The 20,762-nt window shown below is 40.6% G+C and overlaps 1 protein-coding gene and 1 non-coding gene across 2 annotated transcripts; both read right to left on the reverse strand.

Annotated features, from left to right (window-relative positions):
- Positions 1-4,979: 4,979 nt before the first annotated feature.
- Positions 4,980-8,540, reverse strand: LOC133807054 (E3 ubiquitin-protein ligase RING1). Its single transcript, XM_062245192.1, has 2 exons — positions 8,386-8,540; positions 4,980-6,538 (listed from the first exon to the last, which is right to left on the reverse strand). The coding sequence occupies exon 2, from the start codon at positions 6,341-6,343 to the stop codon at positions 5,195-5,197; it is 1,149 nt and encodes a 382-aa protein (XP_062101176.1). The 5' UTR covers positions 6,344-6,538; positions 8,386-8,540; the 3' UTR covers positions 4,980-5,194.
- An 11,466-nt stretch (positions 8,541-20,006) lies between these two features.
- LOC133807583 (small nucleolar RNA R71) lies at positions 20,007-20,113 on the reverse strand. The gene has a single exon (XR_009879488.1). It is a non-coding gene; the product is annotated as a small nucleolar RNA R71 (small nucleolar RNA).
- Between the last annotated feature and the right edge of the window lie 649 nt (positions 20,114-20,762).

The following is a 20,762-nucleotide window of genomic DNA, read 5'->3' on the forward strand; positions in this document are numbered from 1 at the left end:
ACTCTATAAATCCCGTATAACCAAGTTATTTAAAACCAAACATCACACTATGACTACTAGACCTGAGTTTAGGATTTGATCAAGGAAGTCATCCTATTCATCAGATGATGAGCTGAAGTCCCTATGAAGCTTAATAGTCTTTCCTTTCCCAGGTTGTGTGAGAATGACACGTCTTCGTTGATCCTCTGACAGGGGTTCCTTAATGATAAGGTCACTTGGTCTACGAGAGTAGGGAGACGGTCCGGGAGAGAACTGATCGGTCACTACCTCAGTGTCAGCGTTGGACTGGTCAGTTGCATTCGCTTCCTCAATAGTACTTTCTACTAGGATGTTCTGGTTACTTGGTAACAGCCCCACCATCTGAAGATTGTCCACGTTAACCAACTCTTTTACATTCTTCTCCTCAGTGGACATATTAGCCAATTCTTCTGCTCGGGAATACATTTCCTTGGTAGGCAAGGGCTGGTGAAATGGACCCGCATGTGTAAAAGCTAAGTTGTTGGCTTTGATATCTGAAGTCAGAAAAACTCTGTATATTATTTTCCAGGATTTGATTTATGAGCGATACCATGGAGGTATTTGATCCCTTTATGCCTGTGGAATAGGTGGAAAAAATATGTATTCTTGTGGCTTGGGTTAGTCCTGAAGTCGAAGAGATAATGCACTTCATGAGGAGTGGGTGGATCTCAACCTTGCAAGATGTAAAGAATGTATAAAGCGGACAATGCCTGAATCCCATTGGGAGCAATCTGGAAAGGAGAGACGTTGAAGTAGTCCGCTACTGACCGAAAGAAAGGATGCAGCGGATTGGTAGCTCCTGTGAATACGTGGTACCTAGACCAGGCACAGTAAGGTCCACCAGGCTTGTTGGCTCTCTGATGAGGGTGTGGACATATCACGTTAACCCCTTTCAGGCCCGAGGCTTGAATGTGTTTGTCGAACATGCAGGGGTTAAGTTTGGAGGGTTTGGCTGTAAACCAAGAGGGTGTTTCTTCTCCTTCTTTTCTTGATTTTTGAACGGCTAATTGTTGGATCTTGGTGGTAAAATTCTGAATGATTTTTCTTCGAGGCTTGCTGGGTTTTTGTATCTAGCGGGGCGGTCTTGAAGAATCCGCAGTTCGAACTTCATTGCGTTCCACTACTTTCTGTGCCGCTCTGCGAGCCACCTGGGGGTCTTGGTCCTGAGGAAGTCTATTGGATTTCTTCACCCTCATTTCTGAATGTTCAGCCTGTTGATTGAGAAACTGTTCTTTGTGGAGGAAATATAAGGCTGATCGGGGAATGATCTTTTTAAGACGGCGAAGGCGATCTTCGGGGGTGCGACTGCTCGAAGACTTCGATGAAGAGTCGCTACTTTGAGGAGTATCGCTTGATTGTGGAATGGAGGTGTCAGAATTTGTATGGTTGTCACCTCCCCTATAGTCGAAGTGATTCATCTACAAAAAATAAAAATGGGGAGGTGAGTAACCAAACAAGTATAAATCAATCAGTTCAACAGGAAAATATTTATTTTTCTACTCAGAAAATATTTATCTAAGTAGTAAAAATATAACGTGCATGAGGGAAAAAGAAATTTTGATGTCTAAAGGCGCTTAAGGTCCCGAGGGGCTGTATAGGCATGGTGTCCGGGCAGGCATGCCTAGTGTCCGGGTGGATGGTGATGACCGATCAGGGTGGTGGTGAATGCATGCATGCATCCGAGGGGCAACGCTTGGGTTTCGAGCAGCTGGCTTCATGTCCGAACAACGTGCGTGGTGCCGAGCGGAGGCGTCCGTGTCTGATTGGCCAGCGCGCGCATCTGGTGACCGAGCCAAAGTGTGCACCCGAAGAGCGCAGCAGGTGCGCATGGCCAAGCGTGGTGTCCGAGCGAAGGCGTCCGTGTCCGATCGGCCAGCGCGTGCATCTGGTGACCGAGTCGAAGTGTGCACCCGAGGAGCACAGCAGGTGCGCATGACCGAGCGGCTGGACAGGCAAGCGTCCGAGTGTCCGATCGGGTGTGTGCCATCTAGGCAGGCATGTGCGCACCCGAGGAGCGCAGCAGCGTGCATGGTTATCGATCGGTGCAGCTTTGGTTGCATCAAGGGATCCAAGGAGCATCAAGGTTCTGAGGGGCTATTGTTTGGTGTCTGATCGGTGGGCACAATGATAAGCCGAACAGGTTTGTGTCCGAGCAGTGAGAGGCCTGTCCCATTGATTTTGGGACATGCCCGAATATTCAAACAAAAAAGAGCGGCCGATCGGCCATGAACATTTTCCCTAAACCTATTTCGAGAAAGCCTAAATCCCAAAAGAGCATTGACACAAACACTTTTTCTCACTCAAAATTCACTACAACAAGATCAAAATATGGGATTTGAAAGGATCATATGAAGTTCTAGGGATCCTATTTATCATCAAATACCCAAGGACCCAAATATGCAATTTGGGATGAAAAGTTAATTTTTCTTCAAATTTTCATGAAATTGGAGACAAAATTGATTTACCCATAGCCTAAACAACATCAAAACAGCCAATATACACATTATTCATCAAGGATTCAAACACAAGTTCATGGGTGTATATTGAGTAAGGGTTTCGGTCTACAAGCTTTTTTCCTAAGCTTTGAGAAAAAAAAAACACATAAATGGAGATGAGGAAGAAGAGCTTACCCAAATGTGTTGATCTCTTGAGGAATGCTTGTTTTTGCTTGAAGAAAATTGAGCCTTCTTGAAATCTTTGAAGCTTTTCGGCCAAGAGGAGAGCTTTTGGGGGTGCACGGCCAAAAGAAAAAAGATGAAGAGTTTGGGAGTTTTTTTATCTTCTTTTTGCTTATGAGATTATGAGCACTTATGGGTCTATTTAAAGGGAAAAAGTGGAAATTGTCACTTATTCTTAGACTCTTGAAATTTCATTGGGAATGTTATCTCCCCACGATTGAGAGCAGTTAATTACAGTGATAGTGGTCTGCTAAGGCGTCGTGTTTTGTTGCAGAGGCGGGAAAATGTACAGTTAGATTTTTTATTATTGTGCCGTCAGCGGTGAAGAAAAAAGTTTATTATGTGAGAATATCATATAATAAAATTGGGGGGCAAATGTTATCCCCAAAATTTGAAAACAATGACGTGGCAATAGAAGTGACAAATGACAAGGAATGACTAGGTAATCTAGCTTAGGAGTGATCTGGTAGAATCTTCGTCAGACCGGTGAAGATTTTTGACTGACCAGTCAAGTGTCATGACCGACCAGTCAGGTGCTTGTCCGACCAGTCAGGTGTCATGTCCGACCAGTCAGGTGCTTGTCCGATCAGTCATGTGCTTGTCCGACCGGTCAGGAGCTTGTCCGACCAGTCAAGTGTTTGGCCGACCAGACATGCGTTTGGTCGACCAGTATGGGTTTGGCTGACCGGTGAAGTGTTTTGGCCCTTCAGTTTTCCTTCTGGGTGACCGACTTTACAGATCATTGCTACGCAAGAGATCCCAGTAACGGCTTCAGCTAGAATCGGTCATACCTACGCAGGAATCTCTCATATTATCCCAAAGAATCGCATATTGTTGTCTTTTAGATGTTATTATTAATTAAATATTGAAAGATTAACAAAAAGATCCCGATTATGAGGGACTGCATTTGTACGATCCTGGGCTTATAAATACAAAGCTCATGGCATCATAGATAGGATTCAGATTCTAATTTTCCTGAGAGAGTATTTGTATCTTGAGAGAAATATTGTATTCTTTTCATCTGCACTGAAGAAACTCAGTTGACTCAGGTTCATATGATCTTGAGTGTAGATTCATAATTATAACTCTAAATGGACTAGGCTATTACTAACACATTGAGGTTGAACCACTATAAAAATTGTTTGTGTCGTATTTTTCTCTTGAATGTTTTTTGTCGTTTTGGCGTCTACACATCGTTGGCAAAAAACACGGTCAACAGTAGACATCTTAATTCTGCTGCTAACTCTTTGGCTTGTTGGGCTAATAGAGAGACAAAGTTTTTGGCACTCTAAACTTTTGGGAGGTGATCCCCGATGTGATCATCAATCTTTTTGCTACTTTTTAGCTTTTTTTAAATTTCTTTTTCAAATTAAAAAAAACCAACTTAGCTCTCGTTGTTTCAAATTATACAATTCATTCCAAAGAAAATGGCTAATTTAACGAAAAATCTATTTATTTCCTCTCTTCCCCCAAAAAGTTTTTGAGTCTTAAATTTTTATTTATTTTTTAATATATATTTTATAGTATATTAATCTTTTTAAAATATTTTTGAATTTTGTTAAGAGCAATATTTAACATTTTAGATTATAAATATAGTATAATATTTTATTTTTTGTGTAATCACATTTTTATAATAATAATAATAATAATAATAATTTTATTTTAAAAAATAAATAAATAAACTCTCGTTAGAATTTCCAGTCCCCAATAAAGAATATTTGGATGAAGGAAAAGAAACATCTATGAGAGAGGGAAAAGAAAAGCCAACAAGAAAGATAAAGAGAGATATACACTAATGGATGATTGAAAGAAAAAATGTGGCTGTCAAAAGTATAAATTACATAAAAATATTATCATAAAATGATGAATGGCAATAGAGGAACATGCGTTTTCAAATCAACCCAGCATAGTATAATTTCCCAAAAAGAACTTTCACTACTCGTTTGTTTCTCCTAGTCCTATCCTATCACACAAAATGGCAGTAAGAAAATTTCAACAAGACTAATAATAATAGTAGTAGTAGTAGTAGCTGTTGATATACAAATCGATCATGAATTTCATTCATCTTCAACATCTAGCCGAAGTAGAATCAACCTGCATGAAATTTCATTGAACCGTGAAATCACTGAATTACAAGGGCACGTAATCATTTGCTGTCGTTTTGTATGTAAAACCATTATAACAGATACAAAGTATATCTAATCTATCTCAATCCCAATCAACCATTCGCACATACGCACCTTAAACATCCATTTCATGCATGCAAGGAAGAAGACTGAGATAAAAATTTATAACGTGCCAGCACTCTCGAGAATTGATAAAAAGTTGGCTAGGCAAGTATGTGTCGGACGGTAATGTGAAATCTACGAAATATAAAGCAACGAAAATTTATAAAACAAAGTAATTGAAGCACTAAACCAAAACCACAAGGGCAAAACACCAAATTTCTATGGTTACAACAACTGCAATAATACCAACTCTTCTTCTTCTTCTTCTTCTTAATCAAGATCTTCATGTCTAGGGTCTGATCCTCCAGTGTTCTGGTTTCCTCTGTTTCCAGAGTTTGTTCCGTCATTGGATCCTTCATTGTTGTTGTTGTCGCTGCCAGGGTTGCTTGTCTCAGCATTCGAGCCAAAGAGTCTGAAAACCCTCTGTAAATTGATTGTGAAACTACGCTCTACCGAGCGCGGTGTTGTAGGATTTTCTCCAGATGATGCCCCGATTCCGCTGTCGTCGCCAGCAGCAGCGTCACTGCTGCCACCCATGGTGGAAATATGGAATCCCCCAGCTGTTTGATTTTGATTCACAGGGGTAGAGGCTGCTTGAGTCCTCTGTTCGTAGTCTGGGTCGTCAGTGGGCAACTCATATCGACAAACAGGGCAAGAATTATGCAACTCAAGCCATGGCAGAATGCAATCTGAATGATAAATGTGTTTGCAGGGCATTTGTTTTGCCTCTTCACCAAGCTCGAATGTGTCCTTGCACACAGCGCATTGTGAATTGTCCGAAGCCAACATCTCTTCTGTAATCTTTATATAGGGGAGAGCTTCCACTGCAGATTTTGATGCTGGAGGTGTCCCGTAACGATTGGGATCATTCTCCGCAAGTTGTTGGATCAACTGCTCAAGCCCAGGGCCGAAAAAGTAGTCACCAAGATTAAGATTGGCCGGGACGCGGAAACCAGTTGAGTCTCCGGGGTTGCTATCAATCACGAACTGAACATTGGCACCATTGGCTCTTAGTGTTTGTAGGTAATTTTGAAGAAACAACAATGGGTTAAAAGCTTCAGGATCATGAAACTGAGAACCTTGGGTTGGCACACCACCCAAGAGGGCTGAGAGATCATCAACGATGGTACCACCACCAGCACCACCACTACCCGGACCAGAGGCGGATGCCGACGAGAACATTAAGGGAAAGCCACTAGCACTAAAGGAGGCTGCATCGGGTGAAAAGGAGAAAAAAGGACCAAGATTTGGACTGGGCATAGGGTTTTCAACTTCTTCAAGGAAGCCACCACCGCAATCAGGGCAGACTATTTCTAAGGAGGGGTCTAGGCTTACTGTGCCATTGCATTGATGGCAAAAATAAAGTTGGGGTGCAATGACACCACCACCACCCACAGAGAAGCCACCCGATGATGACATGTCGTTTGGCAACCAAAGAAGGGGAGAGAATGTGCACAGATAGATAAAAAAGAAGGATGAAAAGGGTAACAAGACCGGGCAGAGCAAATGTAGAGGTTTTACGCCTTCTAAACAAATATCCTTGGTTCTTTCTTTGAAAGCATCAAAAGTCTTTTCTGTCTTTTGTAAGAAACCCGAATCAATTTATTTCTTCACCTGCATAATACAATACAACCGTTATTGGTAAAAGAAACACCAAAACACTAGTCAATTACTAGGACTTTTAAGTAATTATATTATCAGCAGACTTTATACAAATAACATAAATAGCTGCAGAACGGTAATTTCATATGATAAAAAATCCTTACAAACCTGTGGAGTAGAGCACCCCAAGCCTAAGCCCTACATTACGCCAACCAAACCAAAATAGCCCTAGTTAACTTTTTTTCCTTTTTTTTTCAAATTCAAAGTTTTCTACTTACCATTGGTTTAGCTCCTAATTTGTTAGTGTCATGCTTGCTAATTTCTAGAATGATCACTAATTCAACTAGGAAATCTACTTGTTTCCCATTAAATTAGTTCCATATTTCTAGCCAAAGATTAGCCTAGTTGTACTTAGTTTTTTCTGAACAAAACGATATTTCTGAGTTTAGGCCAGGGTCCTGCAATTCTTCTTATATGTTTCACTTCAAAAACACACTTTGATGCACCACAATTTATGCTCCAACTTCCAACTTTAATTGAAACTCAAGGATGCCAGCTTCTTAGAGATACTTTAATCCAAAAACGGTAAAAAATACTCACATAGCATCGTATTCATGGTTAATAAAATCAGAAAACAATAACTAAATTGCAAAAAGTGGTCTCAAGAAGATCAAATAACAAGAAAAATACAAAGAGAAAGTATTAACAGATAGATAATAACAATATACAAGGTCAGAATTAGAGAGTGCGAAACAAAATCATTTGGCTCCCAAATCAAATGCACGTTTAAAACCATAAGAAAGAAACAACTAACCTCAATGGATTATTTTTTCATAAAAGGATGAAAAAGAGATATAAAAGATGAAGAACAAGTAACATAAACAAATAACCAAGCATAGCCAATTAACAAAAATCCTAACTCAATTAGGAACGTACTTCTACAAATTTAAAACTTACTGAAACTTTAATCAGGTAAATCCTAATAAAAATATAAAATAATTATTCTGATAAACAAAATAATAATCATAACATAAATACTAATAATCTAATAAATCATAAGCTTATAACAATACTCCTGAATATTTATTTCCTATTTGGCATCAATAAGAAAAAAGTGGATACTATACAAGTCCCGTGAAATTCTCACAACAGAAATTTTGATGCAATGCTTGAACTCTATCTCATATCCTGACATTTGGCTTTACCGTAAACAAAAACAAGTCACTAGCTATAACTAACCAATCAATACAGTAGCTAGATTTTTTGTATCATATTCTTCTTCAGACTCCACCAAATCTTCTCATGTCAAACAACATTGAGCTCAAAAAACCGATTAAATGGCAAAAAAAAAAAGAGAATTTTTTTTTACTTTATCATACAAAATATAAAATCACATGAGTAAATGGAAAAATAATGTGATGAAAATAAACAGACCTCTCAATTCCATCATACATTGATGATAATTCTACTTCCTATCAATTAATGAGGGAAATCATACAGATTGTGCATATGTACAAACATATACAAATAATCAATATTCTTGCAATATAACGTAAAAATTTGAGGGTTACTTTTGCAGCATGGAATCAAACAAGAAAAAAGAGAAATCAAAGAACAATCGCAACGAACAGAGCTAGGGTTGGGAAAATCAGCGATAGATTTCAAAACTATAAACATCTAAAAACCTTTTACAATATTACTGATAACGAAATTGTGCTTGATTAGAAAGGGTGTCACGGCTTCCGCCATGAACATTTGGATCGGTGATTCATAACGATTTTAACACAGAAATCAGATAGAGCGATGAAGGAAAAGAAAACAAAGATAGAGAGAGAGAGAGAGAGGGAAAGTAGAAGAACCTGAGCTTCAGAGGAAGAGCCGTCGCCGGAGATGCACCGAAGATCGTCGGTGCAGCCGCAGCAAAGAAAAAATAGGAGAGAGAAAGAAGAAAAGATATAGAGAGAGATGATTATTTTGCTGGGTAAGGAATGAAACGATAGCTGCCTGTTGAAGAAATGAGACACGTGGACAAATATCAGTCGTTGGATGGGATACGATTGAAAAATAATAGTATAGACGGTCTTGAACTCGCGGTTACTAAATACCTTTATAAATAAAGAAATGGTTGATTGGTTTTAATTTAATATGAAAATATTAATTGTGAGATATTAATTTGAAAATGTAGTTTGGAATTTTGCCCAAAAAATGTTGGTTGGAAATTAATTGATTTTCAAATATAGATAAAATAAAGAAAATAGAGAGAAAAATACTAAAGTGTCGTTTTAATTTTTTTAAAATAAATTTCATGTATTTTTTAATTTTTTTTTTTACAAATGATCAAATACTCATTGATAAAGTATAATAGGTACATTGGTCATAATACAAGTTGTATATTATTCCAACAAAGTAATCTCATTTTTTATCAATAATACATAAAAGATATACATACGAACAGATAACAATTATCTAAAGCTTCTAATAATACAATTCATTTTTAGAGGAGAGAATAAAGTTAGTCATTAATGCCAGCGTCTATGGAACTAAAGAAGAAAAGTATTTAAAAGGCAAAAGAAAGCTCAAACTTCTACAACTTCACCATCAAAATAAAAGACTTTGTCAACAAATTCTTCAAAACAAATGCATTGCTCGTAGAATTTTATAATTCAATAAGACACCCATTTTATTACGAGATTTATACAAAGGAGTGTACTCGACAAACTCATTATTGCCAGTTTTGTTATTAAACAAGTATTACTTAACATGTGTGATTCTTAAACAAAATTCCAAGTATACATTTATATGAGACAATATTCGAGCAGCTGTGTTAGCTCGAACAAGTCTGGTTATTTGGCAAATGACCAAGGACTGACCTCCTCGGTCACTTGGGGGGCATATATAGTGTACATGATCGCACATAAGTAAATAAGTTAAAATAGCACAACTAAGTAATACTTAGAAAATTTTCAAAAAATTTATAATGTATTGTGCTTCGTCCATCAAGGACATAAAAAACCAAGATTGTAACGCCCCATGTCACTATAGTTGCTTCCTGGAATAACGAATGACCCTGCAAACCAACACGAGTCTTTCCAGTGTGCTTTTTCCCATGAGGTCACTCATCATAGGACTACTCCAGGTCAAGCACGCTTAACTTTGGAATTCTCAAGTGATGGCCTACCGAAAAAAAATGCATCTTGTTGGCATAGGTAGTACCCATCAATCTATTTAAGCCTTCTTCAATTGTGTAGTCCTAGGGGTGTTCATTGGTCGGTTTAGGCGGGTTTGGTAGATTTTTTATAAACCCAAACTTATAATCGGATTGGTACTTTTCAACCGATAACCCACCCAATTAAAAAACATTGAAGTTCAACCCGACCATTGGTTTGGGAGGTTTGGATGGGATAACCCGCCCAAACCGCCGAAACTTTTTTTTAATTTTTTTTCTAAAAAAAATAAATTTTCACTAATTGTTTTTATTATTTTTTCTATTTTTTAGTTTGTATTTTTGTAACTAAAATAATTGTTACTTTAAAATATATGATTTTTTATAAAAAAAATAATAATTTGAATTTATTTTTATATATGTATAATTAATAATTAAATTAATATAAAATTAAAAAAAGTAAACAAATTCTTAATTGGGCGGGTCGGGTTACATTGGACGGGTTGCCAAAAATTTCAACCCGTCCAATATAGTAATTGAGCGGTTTGAAATGAAGGACGGGTTTTTCGGGTTGCATTTTTTGTCAGTTTTTTCGGGTTAGTTTGGGCGGGTTGCAAATTTTTTTGCACAGCCCAATGTAGTCCCATACCTACACAGTTTTAGAATCATCACACTTGACCTTCCCAAGGCAATGTGGGATTGCAGAGCTTTTACCCAGTCTTTCCCCCTGCAGATCACGGGTGTAACGCCCTGCTAATTAGGGTCTATTACCAAGTGTGTTTAAAACTAGTGCTGGACTTGCTAAACAAGTCATTTGGACTAAACATGTGAATAAGCCACTAAAGGTTTAGGTATTAAAACTTTTGGTCAACTAATAAACATTTCCATTAAGTTAACAAAACATGTTCTTTACATGGGATCCCAAAACATCAGCTTAAAAGTCAATTACAATATTCAGGTTACACAATAAGCCGACCTAGGCGGCAAAAGCTGGGTTTGACCCTAGTTTCCCTAAGTATCTCAGCCGTGGTGGTCGAGCGGATTGCATATGTACATACCACTGCTAATGCCCTCCGACTCATGGTTAGTTGAGCTTCTATTTACCTTTACTTGCACCACAAAGCACCTGTGAGCCAGAAGACTCAGCAAGAAAACATATTCAACAACTTACAGAATAAAACGATTGTCAAGCAGTAATAACTGAAACTAATGCATTCATTAAACCAAACTGGAGACCATAGAATCACTCAAGTGCATGTTGCACTTTCTTTCAAGTTGTTGGCATCTGAGCCAGTCAAGTGCATGTCGCACTCCCCGGGTGGCCCAGCCATGGTGGCCTGCACTCCACGTGCATTATGCCAATCTTAGCTTATAAACTAAGTTCTTTAAGCCCTTGACTTATAAGTCAAGCCACCACGTGCCTCCAACTTATAAGTTGAATCTTTGGGACTCTCAACTTATAAGGTGAGTCTCCCAGAGTTCAATATATTCTCAACTAATAAGTTGATCCCCAATTAACACCCTAATAATCCTTTAGTTTATAAACCAAACTTCACAGTCATAACAGACAGTCACATGTTTCACATAGCATACCTATCAATAATCACATAATGCATTATAATACATTCACACAACAGTCATAAGCATAATCATAATTATGCACATTTCAGTGTACCTAATCAAATATTCGCAAACATAATTATAATCATGTTCATCACCTTAACTAAGCTCTAATCATGCATTCACATAACAGGTGCAGTTTTCTTACCTTCAGTTCGTATGCAGGTTATTAGCGATGACCCTCTGAGTACGATCCCCGATTCAAGCCCTTAGTGAAAACCTAGTCACAACCGTAATAAGGAAGTTCCATTTGTTGGAAAAACTCATTGCAGGATCTTTATTTATTTTCATGCAATTTACATATTATCAAACAAACATGCAAATTCCTAGAACATGCTCCTATGAAATTGATACAAATACAAAGTAAAGTAAAAACTTACATTACGCAGCGGAACTAGAACAACTCCATCACTCAATCTCTCTAACCCTTGATTCATTTCTGTAGCAGAGTATTATCAAGAGATTGAACAAGATCAGCAACACAGTCTTCCTCACCAAGCCTTTGATCAACCTAGAACTAGTGTGGGCTGGTTCTCAACACATGAGATAGAGATCTTGAAGAGAAGAAGAGATTGTGGCTAAGAAAGGATTAGAGTGTCTAGGCTTTCACTTACCTAAATCAACTGAGACTGACTTGCTTCTGAAAACCCTAGATATCATATTCCTTATATAGGCAACTTAATGGGATTTATTTAAATTTAAATTAATTAAAAATAATAAACAAAAATAAAAGCCTTGGGCTGCCATAAATGGACTTGGGCCCAATCTCTTTGTTTTGAATTTAAATCCCAACTGGGCCTAAATTCAAAACCTTTTATTTATTTATTTTTTAATTAATTAATTAAATCCTTATTCAAATTAACTAATTATAATTTGAAACTTGATTTAATATTATTTATTTATATTGATATCAATTTATCAATATTAATAAATTTACCCAAAGATTCTCTTTTATTCTCTAAATCTCATATCTTTGTAAATTTTCCAAAATTGACCTAGTCAACTTTAAAAATCCTAATTGATAATTAAATCAATTAATTGAGACATTCTAGATGATTTACTCAAAGGTGATGCGGGGACCATGGATCCATGAAATCAAGCTCCAACAAGTTACCGTGAATTTATTTGTGAATAATTTCACTATCTTATTAATTCCTTGTGACTCCACTATAGACTCTGTTATCCCCATTTCCTGTCGGGGTTTTGGGCCCTCGCCCCGGCCCACGGTCAGAGGGACCGGTTCGGTATTTGGGCCTAGTCCGCGGGCTATGGACTGGGCCTGTGTAGAAGGGTCCGGGACGTCCCTCCGGGTTCATGTTCAGCTTGAACGGTCCCGGCACTATCCGGAGTGCCCCGGACCATCGCGGCCATCGCGTCCCGATCCCGGGCCCAGAATGGTCCGGGCCCGAAGTAAACGCAGCGGGCCAAAGGTAAACGAACCTGGACCGCTTCATCCCCAGGCTATGGGTCAGGCGTCCAGGACACTGAAGCCGCCTCATTTCGCGTGGGTCTTGTCCCCCCACTTTTCACCTGCAGAAAGGGTCTCCTTGGGATTATCTGCTGGAGTGTCTGGATTGCGCAGCCAAGTACTCTGACCGGTCTTGTCCCCTGAATCGGCCTCGTGATTCGAAGTGGTCAGAGCCAAAGTGCCGTTTTGTCGGGGGAATGCTTGCGTCTCAGGGCAACTAATTGGGCCTGAGCTGGTTCGGGTTTGGTGTTCTGTATATCTTTTTAGCTCGGGCCTCCACTAGGAAGGCCCCTTGTGCACATTTCCCAAATGGGTCCGGGTCAGGCCCGGCCCAAACCTGAGGTCCCCCTCGTCCTATAAATGTAAGTTGTAATGCAACGTAGAAAAAGGAGAGAAGGCAGAAACTCTGCTCAAAGACAGTTAAACAACTCCATTGTAAAAGCTTATCCTAGCTCTAATACAGACTTATATACAGACTCGTGGACTAAGGCTAGTTAACGCCCCAACCACGTAAAAATCTTGTGTCGATCTTCCATTCTCATTATTATTATCAGTCAATATCCTTCTTTAAGATAGTTGCCGAAAATCTCGGTTAACAGTTTGGTGCTTTCATTGAGAGCTGAAGGAAGCTAGCGCCAACGTCAGGCCTTTACTATGATGGTGAACACTCGTAACACCACCTTCGACCCTGCCAACCCGGAGCAGGGCAACGGAGACCCACTGCCTTCTCAGCGTATCCCTCAAAACCTGCCTGAAGACGTGCCTCCTCAGACGTCTCACCACGACGAGTCGCAAGACTACGAGGGTGAGACAGAGCACGAAGTAGGAGACGAAGAAGAGTACTATGAGGAGGAGAACGAGGGGGAGTATCATGATGAAGCCGCGGATCCCGAGGTCCCTCGCGACGATCAGCAAGACCCGGAGGTGACTAAACTGAGGCAGCAGATCTGGGATCAGGAAGCCAGGATGGCTGAGCAGGCGGAGGCACACCGCCGGGTGCAAGAGTCTCTCCATGCCCTGCAAGCACTGATGGCCGCACAGGGCCCGGCGGCCAACCCCCCAGTTGGCCTGCACCCAGAAACGCAACAACCCGCTCCCCAAGCGCAAACCGGGGGCCCCAGGGGGGCCAGCCCGATCCGTTTCCCAGAGCCTCCCCCCGACACGGCTCCGAAAGTCCCGGACAGGGAGCGACGGACAACTCGGAAAAAGACCACCCCCGTCAGTAAAGCCGGGGCACGTTCACGGCCGTTATCTAGGAAAGAGAAGGTGTGCCCCGACCCAGGACGAGGCCACCCAATCGATCCGCAGGGGGTACGGCCGCAGGACGGTCAGCCTCGGCCCGCCCCAAGGGCGAACGGGAGGGAAAAGTCTTTGCACCCGAGTGCCTCGGTCAACAAGAACCGTCGGGAACGATCCTGCCGCGAGGATCGTGACGCTCTCAGCTCCGGGGACGACACTTCCCAGGTAGATTTACGTGACGGACTAAATGCCCGGAAAGAGCGGGCCCGCAAGCAAAAAATCCTTCCTCGAAACGGCGACCTCAGGAACGACATAAACGACAGGCGGAACGAGAGAATCCCCCTGGAGGACGGCGCGGCCAGGCAGCTCATCGAGCAACTGGCAGCATTAAAAAAGGTCACCGACTGCTTGGTCCGCAAGCAAGAGGGCGCGGAAACTGACTCTGACGAAGAGGACAAGGAGCCGTGCGCGAGACATATCCTAGACGCCGTGTTGCCCAAGGGGTTCAAGATGCCAAGTCTCACCGCCTACACTGGAAGCACGGACCCTAGGGATCATCTGTCCCGGTACAACCGACTCATGACCGTGGCTCACGTCAGCGACAACGGCAAATGCCTCTGCTTCTCCATCACGTTGGGCGGCCCCGTCGAAGAGTAGTGGAAAAGGCTTAAACCGGGGTCCATCCAAACATGGTCCGGGCTACAGTCGGCTTTTCGGAAGCAATTCGTGGCCGCCATGAGGATGGACATGCAAATCAGTGCCCTCGCCAATATTAAGCAAATGCCCGCAGAAACACTGAGGGCCTACATCCAGCGCTTCACTGAAGAAGCCTCCAAGACAAAGGTCGACGACGAACAGCGCCTGGTGGCACTACAGTCTGGAATCCGGGCCGGGTCCCCGCTCTGGGACGACATGCAGCGCAATAAAGCCGCCACCCTAGAAGAATTTATTAGGAGGGCCCAAGGATTCATCAACTGGGAGGAGGCCCAGATCCAGGCCTTCGGGTGGCCCTCGGCTCCTCATCCAGTCCCTCAGACGATTCCAGGAGGTGCGGGACATTTCCCCGCGCAGTCCTACGCATCGCCCCCCATCGTCCCGGGGGCGGTTGTCGCGCCCGGCATTAGTTACACGCCTACGGTGTACGGTCCTGCCGCTTCGGGATACGCCCCGGCCCAGTCAACGCCCTTCTCCGGGTATGGTGTCGCGCCAGCAGGGCACAGCCTGGCCCCCGTCGTGGCCCATCAATCGCAGACCGGGGTAACCGAGGCAAGCGTGAATCCCTCCAGGAGTAATCGGGCCGGCAAAGGCCAGAACCGGCCGGAGTCGGCCAAAAAAGGGAAGAGGGGCTATGAGCCCCAATACTCGGAATACACTAACTTGGTGGATACCCGGGAAAACATCTACCTGGCTACAGAAAGAGCGGTCCATTACCGGAAACCTAGCCCCATGTTTAGGGGGGGGGGGGGAGGAACCCCAGAGACACCAGCAAACGGTGCGCCTATCACAAAGATGTGGGCCACACCACCGACGAATGTCGGCAGCTCAAAGATGAAATTGAAAACCTCATCAAGCTGGGACACCTCCATCAGTGGGTAAGGATGCCCATAGGCGTCCCGGGCATGACAACAAATCCCGGGCAGTCTGCGGCGCCGGCAACGACTCGTGCATACCCGCCCCAGGGAGGGTATGCGCAAGGGCTCCCAGCACAGACCCCTCAGGGGGCCGTCGCCACGCAGGCCCCCGGTCCTGGGATGCCCTATCCTTCCGGGGCAGCGCCCCCTCGAGTGGACGGGCACGTGTCGACCATATCAGGCGGACCCCACCTAGGAGGCCCTTCGAAGAATGATCAAAAGCGCTATCTGAGCGAGCTGGACCATGACCAAGAAGTTTGCGCCCTCGTCCAGGCCCCTGCTCAGCGCCCCAAACTGATGAACCTCCCCATCACGTTCACGGAAGACGACGCCCGTAACGTCCATTTCCCGCACCACGACCCACTAGACATAGATGCTCAAATTGCCAACAAGATGGTGTCCCGAGTGTTGGTGGATGACGGAAGCTCCGTCAACTTGTTCAAATCCGCCTTTGCCGCCATTGGCCTGACGGAGGCTGATCTGGTGTCGTGCCCGACCCAAATCTACGGCTTCAACGGAGACGCACTCCTCCCCATGGGAAAGGTCCAGCTGCCTGTTACTCTAGGGGACGCATTGCAGCAATCGTTTAAGTTCTGCACCTTTGTGGTGGTGGATTGCCCGACCGCTTACAACGCCATCTTTGGCCGGCCCGCCCTGGTCGAGTTCGGGGCCATCACCTCCATCCGCCATCTATGCATGAAGTTCCCGTGCAGCAACGGAGGGATTGGGACGGTCCGCGGAGACCAGAAAAGCGCGCGGAAGTGTTACCATATCTCTGCCCGTCCCGTTTGTATGGTCCGGGATGAGCCCGTCGGGCCGGCACTCCGCCCGCCCGAGCAAGCTATCCAGGACGAAGACGATCTGGACCCACGGTTGGGAGAGGAACACACCCTTGAGCCAATGGACGAAATAGAAGAGGTATGCATCAGCGAGTCCGACCCTGCCAGGGTCATCCAAGTGGGAAAGAGCCTGCCGGAAGACATTCGGGCCGCCATTATCGCCCAAGTTAAGTGATAACTCTACAAATTAGAGTTATTTTACCATATTTTATATGCTAATTGTTGCTTAATTCTTGAGTTTTTAAATAACTTATTAAATTTTTATGTAATTTTTAATTTATTAGTCTTATTGTAGTTTTCTAGATTTTTATATGTTTTTATAGTTATTTTATTGTGTTATGTTGTAATTGAATTAGTTAAAATTAGTATTGTTAGTTTGAATGTTAAAAATTTGATTTTATTGAAAAGAGAATGTGATGTAAATTAAATTTTAATTAATGTTTTCATGGGAGTTTTATGGTATATTTTATTAATGAAAATATTTAATTTTAATTTAGTTTATAATTTATTTTGTAGGAGAATTATTTCATTTGTGGCATTTTTGAGGAAGAAACAAAGAAATTATGGCATTTTTGTAACATATTCAGCCCCACGGCCCAGGCCCACTGCCTCTTCCATCTCCTCTCCAGGCCGTACGGACTCAGCCTCACCATCTCAGCTTCATTACATAAGCCGCCCAGCCATTAGCAGCTCGCCACCTGTCTCCCATTTTACCTCCATCACCTCCAGCATCGAAAGCCTCTCTTGCCGCATCTCCTCACATCAATGAAGCTTCCCTCTTGGGCCAGCTCTCCACAACATACCACATGGCCCAAGCCATCTCACAGGCCCACGCCTGCCACCTGCCACACGCCTGGCCCAGCTTGTCCTCAGCCCACAAGGCCGCCTGCCACCAGCAGCCTAAATGCTGCATTTTGTCACTTTTTAGCCTAAAAATGTCTAAGTGTACCAATTGTCCCCTAGGTTCAAAATGCCACCTTTTTACCCATTTTCTACACACTTTTTACCCCAAAATCATCATCACTCCTACAATTTACCCCTATTTACCATATTATTATTAATTTAATCAATTTACTTAATTTAAATTGATTATTTTAATAATCTCATTTTGGCTATAAATAAGGGTTTTGAAGACCATTTTGTGGTGCTTAATGTTTTGGTTACCATCTTTTTCTCTCATTTTCTATCTACCATTCTCTCTTCCATTTGGGTTTTTCAAGAGCATTTTGCAAGTATGTATGTCTTTTATTTTGTAATTTCTATTCTAGTTATGTGCTTCTAATCTTTTTCATAAGATTATTAAGATCATGATGAAGCAACTTGTAACTAGGTAATATTTATGTTGTATGTTGATTTCCCTTGTAATGCAACAAAGTCTTTGGATTTTTCTTCTTCATATATTTCTTTCATCTTAAATATCTTGTATTTTAGATTGTTAGAACATATTTACACTTTGTTCTTCATTAGTGCATAAACATAATATTCTTTGTGTAAGGTGTGTCATTAAATTGTACACATCCATGCTTAGAACAAAAATATTATGTTTTGCCTTATAAATAATGTTCATTGATTTAATTGTTATTTCATTAGACTGATTTACACTAAATGCTTTGAAATTATAATTTTGAAAAGTGAAGAAAAATCTTATCTTTTTATAAGAAATTTGTGTTTAAAATTATAAATCTTTTTTGAAAAATGATAGTTTAAATTATTTTAACTATCACTAAAACTTGGGAATCAATATACTAATAAATATTATTAATCTTACATTTTGTGGATTCTAGTATCTTAATAATCTTTTCTTTTAATACTTATTTTCAACTCATTATTGGTTTATTTTCATTATCTTAAATAGCTTTATTTTTTTCTTTTATTTTATGTTCATTAAAACTTATCAATCTTTGGAACTAGGTTAGAATTTATTACTTTTGATTTAAAATAGTTTCATTTTCGATTTTAGACAACTCCTTTGGGTTCGACATCCTTGCTTACGATCACTATTCTATATGGACGATTCGTGCGCTTGCGATATATAAATTTTTAAACATACCCGTTTTGGGTCCATCAAGTTTTTGGCGCCGTTGCCGGGGAGTTGCAAGAGAAAAGAAACGAAAATTATCTCAAGGTTAGTAAATTTTTCTACTAGTTATTTTAATTTTTGCACTAAAAAAAAAAAACTAAAAATATATATATCTATAAAAAAAAAACTAAAAAAAAAAAGATAAAAAGAAATTTGGGACGGTTCAACCACCCATAAAAAAAAATATATACTTATATTTATATTTATTGTTTTTTTTTTAGTTGACGGCACTTGTGCCTCCTATCTATCCTTTTAATTTTTATAGTCGATGGCACTTGTGCCTCCTAATTTTGTTATAATTTTGTTGTAATTTTATTTCTTTTATATCTTTGTTAATTGATGGCACTTGTGCCTCTTGACATTTGTTGTAATTTTCTTTATTTATATTGTTGTAATTTTTATTTTATTTAATTTCCGCAAATTACTAGTTGATGGCAATTTTGCCTCCTAGCTAGTTGATGGCAATTTTTGCCTCCTAGTCCTCTCTCTTATGTTTAAGTTGATGGCACTTGTGCCTCCTAGTTTTTACCTTAATTTTGTTATGGTTGATGGCATGCTATGCCTCCCTACTCTTGCCTAAATTTTAGTCTTATTTTTCTTTGTCTTCTTTAATATTTTAGCGTAATATTGTGAAAAATACTTGAAAAAAAAAGAAAAAGAAAAAAGAAACCTAAATCTTGTCCTTTCACCATAAACAATTCTTGCTTAAAGGAAATTTGAACAAAATTCCCATCCGCCTCTACTAATTAACCTCGGGGAGTTGTTAGTAGTGCGCGAGTAAGTGGAATCAAATAGGCCTGGGGACAAGTAAACCATAAGAATTATATTGTTGTGAAATCTCTAAAAATTCTAAGTATGCTCTGTGGTTGCGGTTTTAACTGATCTTCCACATCAGAAAATTGCTTGTTTGAGATTATCCTTGTTGCCTTGTTTGTGAAAAATTGTATGCATCATTGGGAACGTAACTCTAAAAAACGATTAGTAAAAAGACGTTTATCTTTGTTTGAAATTGAAAGTGTTAGTAAAAATTTGAGCATCATGGAACCTATTGCTAATATTGTTGATGAACATGCTGTGCCTGAAAAAACTTTGCTTGAGTATTTTGCACCTATTTCATCTAATGCTCCTTCATGCATTGTTTTACCTACTACTTCTGCTACTCATTTTGAGCTTAAACCCGCAATCATTCAATTATTGCCATCTTTTTATGGGTTAGATAGAGAAGATCCTTACATGCATGTCAAAGATTTCTTAGAAATTTGCTCAACATTTAAATTTCAAAATTTTTCTGATGAGTCGGTCAAACTAAGATTGTTCCCTTTTTCATTAAAAGACAAATCAAAAGCCTGGTTAAATTCCCTTCACACGGGGTCTATAACTACATGGGATCAACTTTATAATAAATTCTTACTGAAATTTTTTCCTATGTCTAAAACTGATAGTCTAAGGAGAGAAATCTCCGAGTTTTTTCAAAAAGATAATGAAGAGCTTTATGAATGTTGGGAAAGATTTAAAGATTTATTATTAAAATGTCCTCATCATGGTTTTGAAAAATGGAGACTTGTAAAATATTTTTATGATGGTTTGACTCCCTCTAATCGTCAAATGATTCAATCTATGCATACTGGAAAATTTTTAAAATTTCAAGGACAAGAGGCGTGGGACGCCCTTGAAGATTTATCTGTCAATTCACAACAATGGAATTATTTTGATCCTAGGTCTAGGTCAACTAATTCACCAAAAAGAGGAGGAAGGTATGAAGTAAAAGAAGAATTAGACTTAAGAACATCCTTAGATAAACTAGCGAGAAAAGTAGAAGCTTTAGCCATAAGCCAAACTATAAACTCTCCAATTCAACCTAGAAAAGATGTTTGTTCTATATGTTCTAGTCCTTGCCATAATGCCCAATCATGCCCTTCCTACCAAGAAGCCTTTTCTGAGGAGGCCAATGCTCTTCATTCTTATGGGAAACCAAATGATAGCCCATTTTCGTCCACCTACAATCCAAATTGGAGAAACCATCCAAACTTTTCATGGAGACAAAACCAACCCCAAATGAATCAAGGGCACCAATACAACACACAAAACCAAGCTCATGCCCCACAAAATCAACCATATCCGCAACAAAGAAAACCTTCCTTAGAAGATACTTTACAACAATTTATGCAATCCACCCAACAAATCCTACAAAATCAA

Source organism: Humulus lupulus, chromosome X (assembly GCF_963169125.1).
Source record: "Humulus lupulus chromosome X, drHumLupu1.1, whole genome shotgun sequence".
Classification (NCBI taxonomy): Eukaryota; Viridiplantae; Streptophyta; class Magnoliopsida; order Rosales; family Cannabaceae; genus Humulus; species Humulus lupulus.